This window comes from Octopus bimaculoides, chromosome Z (genome assembly GCF_046866305.1).
Source record: "Octopus bimaculoides isolate indiv1 chromosome Z, ASM4686630v1, whole genome shotgun sequence".
Taxonomy (NCBI): Eukaryota; Metazoa; Mollusca; class Cephalopoda; order Octopoda; family Octopodidae; genus Octopus; species Octopus bimaculoides.
The window spans coordinates 43,977,045-43,989,544 of NC_142944.1; the positions used below are offsets into that span (position 1 = coordinate 43,977,045).

The 12,500-nt window shown below is 33.3% G+C and overlaps 1 protein-coding gene across 1 annotated transcript in view; it reads left to right on the top strand.

Annotated features, from left to right (window-relative positions):
• LOC106873734 (carboxypeptidase D) overlaps positions 1 to 12,500 on the top strand; it is a 235,135-nt gene that overhangs the window by 207,728 nt on the left and 14,907 nt on the right. Inside the window, exons 9-10 of the mRNA XM_052973529.2 lie at positions 958 to 1,100; positions 3,738 to 3,867. Coding sequence (XP_052829489.1) covers positions 958 to 1,100; positions 3,738 to 3,867 — 273 coding nt within the window. The remainder of the gene's footprint in view (positions 1 to 957; positions 1,101 to 3,737; positions 3,868 to 12,500) is intronic.

Here is a 12,500-nt window from a genome sequence, read left to right on the forward strand (position 1 = left end):
AAGTGGCTTGCCCACATCAACACTACCATACACCACACCAATACAACCATACATAACACAAACACTACCAAACACTACCATACATCATACCAACACTACCGTATGCTACACCAACACTATCATACACTACACCAACACTACCATGCATCACACCAACACTAAATTACACAACACCAACACTACCATACACCACACCAACATAAGTGGTCAAATGTTAGAAGTGACAAACGCACACGACAGACTTCCACATAGTTTCGACCTATCAAATTCACTCATAAGCCATGGTCGACCATGTGAAATTTTAAAATATACTTGTGTGAGGTACTATGCAGTGAAGCTGAACAATATCACGTCACGGAAAAGCGAGCTTCTTCACTAACAAACAACAATACTCGATTGCCATATCTGCGCCTGTGAGAACAAGTTTAAATAATAATTTATTACAATACTTTGTGCTTCAGCTAAGAATTTCAATAAAAGATTGTAAACGTTGCTAAATTCAAGGCATTTTGTATTTACATTGATATATCTCGAACAAAAGAGAACAAACGTGAATACAAGTGACTTAAGTGGAATTCATGGGAGTGATACCGGAGTAATATTATTCGACAAGGTGTATAGTTCGAAGATAAGAGTCTGTCCAGGTCCAATTGTTATTTCTCCAATTAGAGAGGTCTTAACTTCGCTGCCATGGACGTTTGATTAGAACGAGCAGGAAATCTAGGGATAAACCGAGAACAAGAGAAATGGTAAATATCTAAAGGTTTATGTAATCACACTTGAATTTCAGCCGGAAAGTCTAGAGTCTGTTGCTTCGGACAGAACCCCATTAAGCAGATACCTAAGAACTGCCACATGAACCTCCCAGGAACAGTAGTCGGATAAGACGGATGGATTGATGGATGTTCGTGACATTCGAAAGTAACCTTATCATATCTTCCTTTTTTATCTTCATAGGTGTAAAAGGCCTTATTATGGATGAAAGCGGGAACCCAGTTTTCAGAGCTAAACTTAGTATTGACGACAGATATATAACTTTTCGGTCCTCAAAATTTGGAGAATATTGGCGGTTATTACTACCCGGTAACTATATATTAAAGGTAAGAGATATATTCGAATTCACCTATTCAGACATTAACACCAGTTTTCAGTGAATAGTTGAATTATAATCTAAAATATCAAGAGAAAAGATGTATTAAATGATATGAAGGTAAGTACTTCCAGTAAGGAAAATATCTGTTCTTTCAGCGTGATGTATGGTAATAATGGTTATAATGTTGCACAGGTTGAGTGGTTTCGTACGTCGTAATGTTCGGGTGGTGTATAGCGGTTTTGGTGTGGTATATAGAAACGTTGTTGTTGCGTATGAAAGTTTTAGTGTGGGTATATGTGATTATTATGTAGTGTTAGTGTTAGTGTGCTGTATTGTAATGTAAAGATAGTGTATTCAAGAATTCTTAGTTTTGTGGTGTGCGCTAGTGTTAGTGTGGCTTGTGTGGTGTACGGTTATGTTGGTGTAGGATATGATGGTATGGTATGTGTTAGTGTTGGTGTGGTGTGTGGTAGTGTTGATGAGGTGTATGTTAGTGTTGGTGTGGTGTATGGTAGTGTTGGTGTGGTGTATGGTAGTGTTGGTGTGGTGTATGGTAGTGTTGGTGTGGTGTATGGTAGTGTTGGTGTGGTGTATGGCAGTGTTGGTGTGGTGTATGGTAGTGTTTGTGTTGTGTATGATAGTGTTGGTGTGTTGTATAGTAATGGTAGTGTTAGTGTGGTGTATGGCAGTGTTGGTGTGATGTATGGTGGTGTTGGCATTGTGTATAGCAGTGCTGGTGTGGTGTATAGTAGTGTTAGTGTTGTGTATGGTACTGTTGGTGTGGTGTATGGTAGTGTTGGGTTGGTGTATGGTAGTGTTGGTGTTGTGTATGGTGCTGTTGGTGTGGTGTATTGCAGTGTTGTTATTGTATAGTAGTGTCGGTGTGGCGTATGATAGTGTTGGAGTTGTGTATGGTAGTGTTGGTGTGGTGTAGGGTTGTATTGGTGTGGTGTATGGTCGTGTTGATGTTGTGTATAGTTATAGTTCTGTTGGTGTGGTGTTTGGTAGTTTTAGTCTGATGTATGGTAGTTTTATTGTGGTGTACGGCTGTATGATTGTATTGGTGTAAGGTATAGTAGTGTTGATGTGGTGGAATGTAGTGTTGGTGGTGATGTATGGTAGTATTGGTGTGGTGTATGATAGTGCTGGTGTTAGTATGGTGTATAGTAGTGTTAGTATGGTGTATGATATTGCTTTGAGGATCCTTGTTAGTACTTAGACAGATGCCCTTTTTGGAAACGATCGTGTTGCAAGCATCCTTTTCAGGAAGAAATGTGACTGTCATGAAACAAGTTTGCTCCTCAATCACAAGATTTCAGCTTCAGACTCACTTCGTGACACCTCATGTATGTGCCTTCTACACCTGGGCGAGGAAATTCCTGTGATTTGATTTGCTAGATGCGCACGGACCACTTTCTCTCTAACTTTTTCTCTCTATTTGATTCATCATATTTTGATTCTGTTACTTCTTTTACTTTTCAGACTTTCTTTCCCCTCCCTCAACTCCAAAATTTCGCACAGAATTTAGGTGATGAGTTGTTCTGCCCTAAATTATACACCTTGTATTATAACTTGGCTGGATTTTCATTAAATAATGTCATTATTCTATGAGTTCGATAATTTTCTTCTACAACGCATTCATCAAAATTATCTAAAAGGATGAAGAAGTACAACTGCATTTAAAGTAATTTAGCACAATAAATGATTTTTTAGAGCAATATTGGCAGCGGATATGAACATGTTTTGATAGAATTAAATGTCATCTTTGGCGTCTACTATCTGCTGTATTCAAGTATATTCTGTCACTGTTTGGCCTTTGCTGGCGTAGGTGCTAAGCTTAACGATTTCTTCAGGATATTGATAACCTTGAGTAATATTTACGACCTTATTCCACTATTCATCCCGTCTAGATTGGCAGATGGAACACTCATTCATCTTAAATTTCTAAAAGGTTGCTATTTCTAACTAGAAATTTCACTTGTTGATGATCTATTCATTAATCAACAAGCCACAGTTCACTTGTTTATTTGATGGCCTGATGAGTTGGGAGTTATGCAACATATTACTCTAACTAATTGCATTAGGTTTATGTCACAATAGAAACTCGTAATGAAACAATTTTAGCAATACCAGATGATCCATCCGTCTGTATTTAATGTATTTTTACGACAGACTTAAGTTTCCATACATCGTTCGATAATTTTGGATACTGTTGGATCTGTGGACTTCCAACAATTGTGAACTTCCCACAATTGTGAACTTCCCACACTGATGCATTTCGTTCTAAAATATGGATTATTTAACTGTCTGTTTTGTGTTATAGTGACTATTTAATTTACGGTGTGCTTCACGTTTACATGTCTTGATCAATTAGGTATCCCCTGTAACCTAAACTGTGTGTGTCTTTAAGTTTGTTTCTATCCCCCAACCACATCTTGAAAAGAGGTGTCAATTAGTTTACGTACGAATAACTTAGTGATTCGCCATAAGTATCAGGCTTTAAAATGTTATCTTAAAAAGGTTAAAACGTTAGTCTAAACTATTCCGAAGCGGTGTCCTTGCATGGCGGCAGTCCAATAACTGCAGCAAATAAAAGACAAAAAATATAAATCAGGTATTGACTTTGCTGTTGTTGTTGTTACAGGTAAAAGCACGGGGATTTAGGGATTACCTTTCTCAACCGTTCCGTGTGATTCCTGGACGAGTGCACCGGTTAGATGTGGTTTTGACACGGAGAAACAGTTTAACAACAAACAGAAGGAAATCACAAAAAAGTAAGTAAAAGTGAACCATCTTATATTCAATGTGTATCAACTTACATATTATTATTATTATTATTATTATTATTCAGTAGTTTTATTTTTATAACGTGCTTATAATAATAATAATAATAATATGTAAGTTGATACACATTGAATATAAGAAGATGGTTCACTTATTATTATTATTATTATTATTATTATTATTATTATTATTATTATTATTATTATTATTATTATTATTATTATTATTATCATTATTATAGAAACAAAGCTCAGGTTTGGTCTTATTACTAGCAGAATTTTTGTGGGTAGCGGGTTACCTCCTCCAATAACCTTAGGTGTTCACACATTTTTGGCAGTCTTTCATGTTCTTAGAACCCTCATATTATTATTATTATTATTATTATTAGTATTATTATTATTATTATTATTACTACTATTATTATTATTATTATTATTATTATTATTATTATTATTATTATTATTATTATTATTATTATTATTATTATTATTATTATTATTATTATTATTATGCTGCTGAGAATTTGAATGCAAGATAATTGCATTTCAAACATTCTATGGATAACAAGTAGAGGGGTTCCGTGATAAAGGAAGCCCCATCCTTAGGTATAAGGGTAATTTGAAACAATCATTAAAATCCCTACAGCTTAATCTGACATCTTGGGAAAGTTATTGCTTAGATAGATCTAAGTGGTGTAAAATGTGTCATGATGCATCTAAACAATTTGTGTTGAAGAAAAAGAACCATAAAAGAACCATGTCCTGCAATCAACAAACATATTTGTCAAATCCCAAGCAAAATCAAAACCATCAGTATCCTTATTGTGACTTCACATCAAAATCCATACTTGGATTCAATGTATATTCATGTAGCATTTAATTTTTTCTTTCTTACTCGTACCTCGTTTAATATTCCTCCATGTATATGAGTATGAGTAGATCAGCAGTTCCACTTGATTTCTTCCAACATCCTTTTTGTTCATTTCGGCAATAAATTCCCCTTTTTCAGAATATTAAATATTTCATATGCTATAAGATCGGTTAATAGTTCCACATAGTGGTGGTAAGCAAGTAATGAGTCTATCCCTGCTGACTTACCTCTTTTTTCTTGTCCCAAAATATCAGGTCTTGTGCTTTAATAGAAGGGTTTGTTATTATTATTATTATTATTATTATTATTATTATTATTATTATTATTATTATTATTATTATTATTATTATTATTATTATTATTAATATAGAAAGGATTGAGGTAACTCCTCCTGAAGATATAGAGTCAAAATTAAAAGAAGAGTGCCATTTGATATCTAGTGTTATCTAGTGTTATTATTATTATTATTATTATTATTATTATTATTATTATTATTATTATTATTATTACTATTATTACTATTATTATTATTATTATTATTATTAAAAATGGCAGCGAGCTAGTTGAATCCTTACCGTGGCAGAGAAAACGTTGCTAAACATTTCTTCCTGCTCTGTCTTCTGAGTTAAGATAACGAAGTAGTCGACTTTGCCTTTCATCGTTTCAGGATCTCTTCTTAGGTCAGTGTATCTATAAACTGTATTACACAATATTCTAACACATTTGGTTGTATAAGTTGTTTTCTTTTCCGTTGTATAAAAATTCATATTTTAAAGAATTTTCTGCACAATCGAGACATTAATAACTGCTTTCTTTTAGTAAAAGTTGTATAATTCCAACTAAAGAGCAAGCAGCTTTCTTTATTTTAGTACAGATAACACTTGTTTATCGCTAGATATATTTACACATTTTAGTATTAATAACCTATATAAACACGCAAGTATAGATGGACAGAGATGAGATGTGATAATTGTTTATTTTCGTTCATCATATGAACTATGATAACACTATTAGTGTATGTTTCAGCAAGGAAATTAACTATCGGTAACATAGAAACAATTAAGAAATGAAGAGAGAGAGAGAGAGAGAGAGGGAGAGAAGACAGGAAGGCATTAAGAAGGCTATGCCGCATTTTAAAAATGGTATCTCACAGTGAATTAAAATTAATCGTTTAGCTGAAAAGAAATATGAAAGCCGCATTTTGATAAGAAATATTAAGATTGGAATTTTTAAGAATATCCTACACAATGGAGGCTCTAATAATTACTTTTTTTAAAGTGAAAGTTTCATAAATCCAACTAATTAATAAGTGACTTTCTTCATTATAATATAGATAGTATTTCTTTTCCGTCGATATATATTTGTACATTCTAGCATTAAGACCTATATAAACACACAACTATAATTGCATAGAGATACTTTTTTTTCATCCCCGTTCTTCATATGAACTACGATAACACGAACGTTGGAGGTTTCAGTAAAGAAACTGAATGTAGCAATAAGTAAGAAATGAAGTAAAAAAAAAGAGAGAGGAGAAGATAGATAGACAGAGAGAAATGGAAAGAGAGAAAGACAGAGAAAGAGAAAGAGAGAGGGCAATGAAACTAATAATTCCTATCTAACAGTGTGACAGTTTAGAAAATATAATCTCACAGTGTGTTAAAGATATCATTTATTTGAAAAGATACTTCAAAATATTATTTTTATCAAGACAACAAAACTGGAATTTTTTAAGAATTTTCTACACAATAAAGACTTTAAAAATCGTTTTCCTTAAATAAGAGTTACATAATTCCAACTAATTATTAAGCCGTTTTCTCTATTATGGTATAGATAACATTTTTTTCCCATTATACATATATATAATTGCACATTCCACCATTAATAAACTATGTAAACACATTACTACAGATGTGCATTAGTGGGAGGCAATATTTCTTATTGCTATTCATCATACGAAGCCCTCAATATGTACAGTGGATATTTCAGCAAAGAAATGAACGATCAGGGATAGAAACAAGAAATGAAAAGAGTGAAAAATGTAGTAAGGCTTTAAGAATTTCGATAACGCAGTGTACGATTTAAAAATAATAAAATCCATTTATTATTTAATGCTATATTCTCGATGTTTAATTTCTTTACTGAAACCTCCTAGAAAGGAGATGAGAACTTTTTTACATCCTCATAATTTAGCGGTTTGCGTAAAGAGAGCGTAAAAAAATATATAATTGGTTTAATTAAAGTCAATTGGTTTAATTAAACACTTCAAGGTAGAGCTACACAATAGCTGCAGTCCAATGAATCAAACAAACTAATAGATGGAACTGGATCATTAGATTGAACCGGGTGGAAATATATTTTCTCGATTGTTTCTTGGGTGTTTGTAGGATTAGTGTTAGAATGAAAGGGACGAGAGCAACCACAAGTGAACTATTACTGTATATACGCACGTATGTATGTACGTATATATGTATGTACGTATATATGTCAGTGTATGTGTGAATGTGGGTAGAAAGAGAGGGAGGGGCGAGATACATATAGAATAAATATACATATAGATATAAATAATATAACAAAATGTTATGAACATACATAGACATATTCATAGACATACAGATACACACCACGCACACACATATATGTATATAAAATAGATAACTACAAACATATATACATACATAATATACTTGCATACACATACACACATAAACACACGCATACATACACACATTCATACACAGACACGCACACACTTGTACATGCAATATATATATATATATATATATATATATATATATACACACATACAAATGCATATTCGAAAATGCATCTGTTCATGCATACAAACGCTTATTCATTCGTACATACATACACATGTACATATACATACATTATATACGAACATATTGTAATAAATATACCTGGAGGCAAACAGCCTCACAGGCAGAGAGAGACATTAGGTTTCATGCTCTCCTTGCTAGTTGCAGATTGTCTTGTCTTACCTGTGTATCGATTATATCGATTTTTCCCTCTTATATGACGAAAACCTATCTATCGATTTCTTGTCAAGCTTTAAGCCCCAAACGAAGTAGCAGTTAGGTTTGGATACTGTTATGCTAACGTCTTTTTAATCACGATTTTTGGCAGTTTACCACGGTGTGAGGTTCCACGTACATAAACACACATACAGATATATACATATAAATGTGTGTATGATTGTGTTTGTAAGTATGTATATGAATGTATGTGTGCGTGTGTTTGTATGTGTGTGTGTGTGCGTGCGTGTGTGTGTGTGCGTGCATGTGTGTGTGTGTGCGTGTAGCATTGAACAATAAAATCAGGAGGTATGAGAAGTGAATATATATATATTTATTTATTTATTTATTTAACCACGTGACTTCCATAGGATTACGGCCGTTTCGCAACCTTCTTCGTATAGTATTAATTTCAGTACACAAGGAATGCGTTCATGTTTGCATTAGTAAATAGGTTCAGTTTTATACAATAAACTTGTATATTCTTTTCTACTCTAGGCACAAGGCCCGAAATTTTTGGTGAGGTGCCCAGTCGATTCGATCGATCCCAGTTCACAACTGGTACTTAATTTATCAACCGCGAGAAGATGAAAGGTAAAGTCGGCGTCGGTGGAATTTGAACTCAGAACGTAAAGACAGACGAAATACTGCTAAGCATTTCGTCCGGCGTGCTAACGTTTCTTCTTCGTTTATTGCCCACAAGGGGCTAAACATAGAGGGGACAAAGAAGGACAGACGAAGGGATTAAGTCAATTACATCGAACCCAGAACGTAACTAGTACTTAATTTATCGACCCCGAAAATTTCGACTCAGAACGTAACGGCGGACTTTGAACTCAGAACGTAACGGCAGACGAAATACTGCTAAGCATTTCGCCCGGCGGGGTAACGTTTCTGTTAGCTGGCCGCCTTAATAAACTTGTATATTGACAAATGAATGCAGATAAAAAAGCTAACTCATCATAGTTACACCAAATAATAACGCACCACATCTTATTCTACTTGCGAGTATGGATCTGTATGTGTAAGTGCGTGTGTATTTGTGTATGTGTATGTGTGTGCCAGCCTGTATGCGATTATAAGTGCCGGGGTAAAAGGCTTACTTTCCAATAACTTGGTTGCCATTTCAGTCCTACTACAGTATGGTACCTTGGGTAGGTGTCTATAAATCCCATAGGCCGATCAAAGCTTTGTGAGGAGTACATTCGTAGACAGAAACTATATATATATATATATATATATATATATATATATATATATATATATATATATATATATATATATATGTATACATACACGCAAGAAGCGTAGCTCTGTGATAAGTCGCTTGCTTCCCGAATACATGATGGTTCCCGGTTCAGTCCCGCTAGGTGGCACCTTCGGTATATATATATATATATATATATATATATATATATATATATATATATATATATACATATATCTGTGTGTGTGTGTGTGTGTGTGTGTGTGTGTGTGTGTGTGTGTGTATGTATATATATATATTTGTGTTTGTGTGCGTGTGTGAGTTTGTCTGCCCACCATCGATTGACAGTCGATGTTGCTGTGCTTACGCCCGTGTAACTTAGCTGTTAGGTAAGAGACACAGCTAGAATAAGTACTAAGCTTAGAATATATAAAATGTATGGATATACATTTAAATAACGTATGCCTGTATATGTATATATATATATATATATATATATATATATATATATATATATATATATATGTATATGTATATATATGTATATATATGTATATATTATGTACATATGTATGCATGTGTATATATGTATATCTATATGTATGCGTATATGTATATATATGTAAACATATATGTGCGCATATATGTATGTATAGGAATACGTACATGTGTGCATGTATGTATATATATATTTGTGTGTATATATATATGTATAAATATGTGTGTATATACATATTTATATATATGTATACATATATCTGCATATATATATATGTATATATATATGTATACATATATATATGAATACATATATATATGTCTGCATATACGTGTGGATATATGTGTATATGTGTTTGTATATGTATACTATGTATATTATGTATGTACATATGCTTAGGCCTCTGCATACATGCATACTACATATTTCATATATATATATATATATATATATATATATATATATATATATATATATATATATATATACATATATATATATATATATATATATATGCATATATAAAGATATATATATATATATATATATATATATATATATATATATATATATATATATATATGTATATATATATATATATATATATATATATATATATATATATATATATATATATATATATATATATATGCACACATGCACACACATATCAATGCATATATAATACACATTTAGCTATGTATATATGTGTGTTTGTGTGTGTGTGTGAGTGTGTGTGTGCACGTGTGTGCGTGTGTGTGTGTGTTTGGGTGTGTGTGTGTATTTGAGTATGTGCGTGTGTGTGTGTGTGTTTGTGTGTGTGTGTGTGTATGTGTGTGTGTGTGTGTGTGTGTGTGTGTGTGTGTGTGTGTGTGTGTGTGTGTGTGTGTGTGTGTGTGTGTGTATGCTTGCTCATAGATGTGAGTTGTTTTTTTTCCACCAGGAGACAGCTCGAAAATACCAAAAATTACAAAAACATATCAGAAAATGTGAGAGAAAATGTGGCTTAATACTATCACACTCTTTGGAAGACGAGAGCATATGAAAGGACTTCGATTTATAATCGATGTATTGATCTATGTATATTTTTTATGTTTGTACTCCTATATTATCCTCTGTGATTTCTAGTCTTGATATATTGTCATTTCTATATCATTTCTTTTTTTTTATTATTATATTCTGTTTTCGTGTATATATATTTCATTTTCTATTTTATTATCCGTCTGGATAGAATAAAAAAATTACAAACGAAATCACGAAATTTGCTCACGGACAACTAGTTAAATTTGCCATATTCCTATGTCTACTAGGTAGGCTTACATATATTATATCATACCTTGATAATGTGTGATATGAGATCCCTGTTGACTGGCCACCGATAGAAATAAAATGTTTAGCACTTACCTTATGCAAGTTGAGCAGCTCGAATTCTTTGATGCAACTGGATTTATTGAATAGACTGACGGTTTGTTTCTCTGGGATTCCTAAAGTGATGTTGATACCTCTTATGACACCCCAGTAAGGTTCGAAACCGATTAAGCATGTTCATCATATTTTTCAATCTACGGAGAAATAGATAAATTTGCTATGACTGTATGTCTTAATATGAAGATTTACATATATTTTTCAGATATAATGGATAGATCGCCTTGCTTTAATCAATCCTTTACTTGTCCTGTTTCCCTCGAGCCTAGGCATCATGTATTAAGTTGAGTCAAAGGTTTTTCATATTTCAAGTTTTAATTAATAGTTCGAAGAAGTTATATGCGAGAAGCGTTTATCCATCAAAATATAACCCGTCAGATTGTATTCTCTGTTGACAACATTTTGTCAGCAGCTCGGTTCTTAAGCTTGTTTAGTGGCAAAACATTCCCTTCATCCTTATCTACGTTGTTGAACTTTTGTCTTTGCAGGCAATGAGCTATAGCTCGGAAAAAGTAATAATCCGATGGTGCAAGTTCTGGATTGTAGGCAGCGCAAGGCAGCAATTGTAGGTCTTTAAGTTTCTCAGGTTTGCGCTTAGTTACATTAGCAAGCGTACTGGGGCATTGTCATACTGTACGCTTGCCCGTCTTCGTTTAACCTATGACGGGTAGCAGGCTTTATATACTCGCTGCAGTTGTTGAGTATAAAGGTTAGCGTTCAACCAAACACACAACATAACCTTCTGCTAAAGCAACCTTTGCAAGACAAATGATTCTGAAGCTTTGCTGGAACGAAGCCATTAATTTCTTTTGCTAGGATTACGAAAATATATCTATTTAAAAACCCTGTTGAAATTCGACGCCAACAGCCGGGAGGGTGGGGATTTGCTTGTGGTTATCCGAAAATGTTCATACATCGCTGAGCCTGGTCATTGGTCAGCTCATGAGGAGCTTCTCAATAGAGTCTGTTCACAAGATCTTGCTTACGGAAGTGTTTATTGATGATGCTTTGTGAAGGACCAAGTTCGGCTTACCATATATTAGTGCTTGTGCTTGTTCAACCGTTTCAAGGTTAGGTCTTGTCTTCTACAACAGAAAGTCTCACTGACCATGCTTCGTCTTCAAGATTCGGGTCCCCGTTCTTGAAATATCATGCAATTTTGTGCCACCCATTCATTTGCAGTTCATAGGCTTTCTACATCATTTATTTCTTTTGACGCTGTCCTTGCACTCAACCTCTTCTACAAGTTGCATGGATCTAATTGCAATTTTTCACTATACATTATGAAAGCTGCAAAGTAAAGAACACAGAATTAATGTTTATTTGTTATGTGAAAATAAGAAATACATACTTCAGCAATATTTGGAAAATAAGTTGTGTCAAAAACCACGTATGAAAATCCGAAAACACTTTTGACACAACCTCAAAGGATACACATTCTCAGCTTTTTCCCGCCACCAAAGGAACATAAGACTAATGAAAAAAATATTTATATTACTTAGAACGTCTGAAACAATATTCTAAGATTCTGAAAACAATCATGCAAGTATAGAACAGATATACATCTACAAAATAAAAATTTAAATT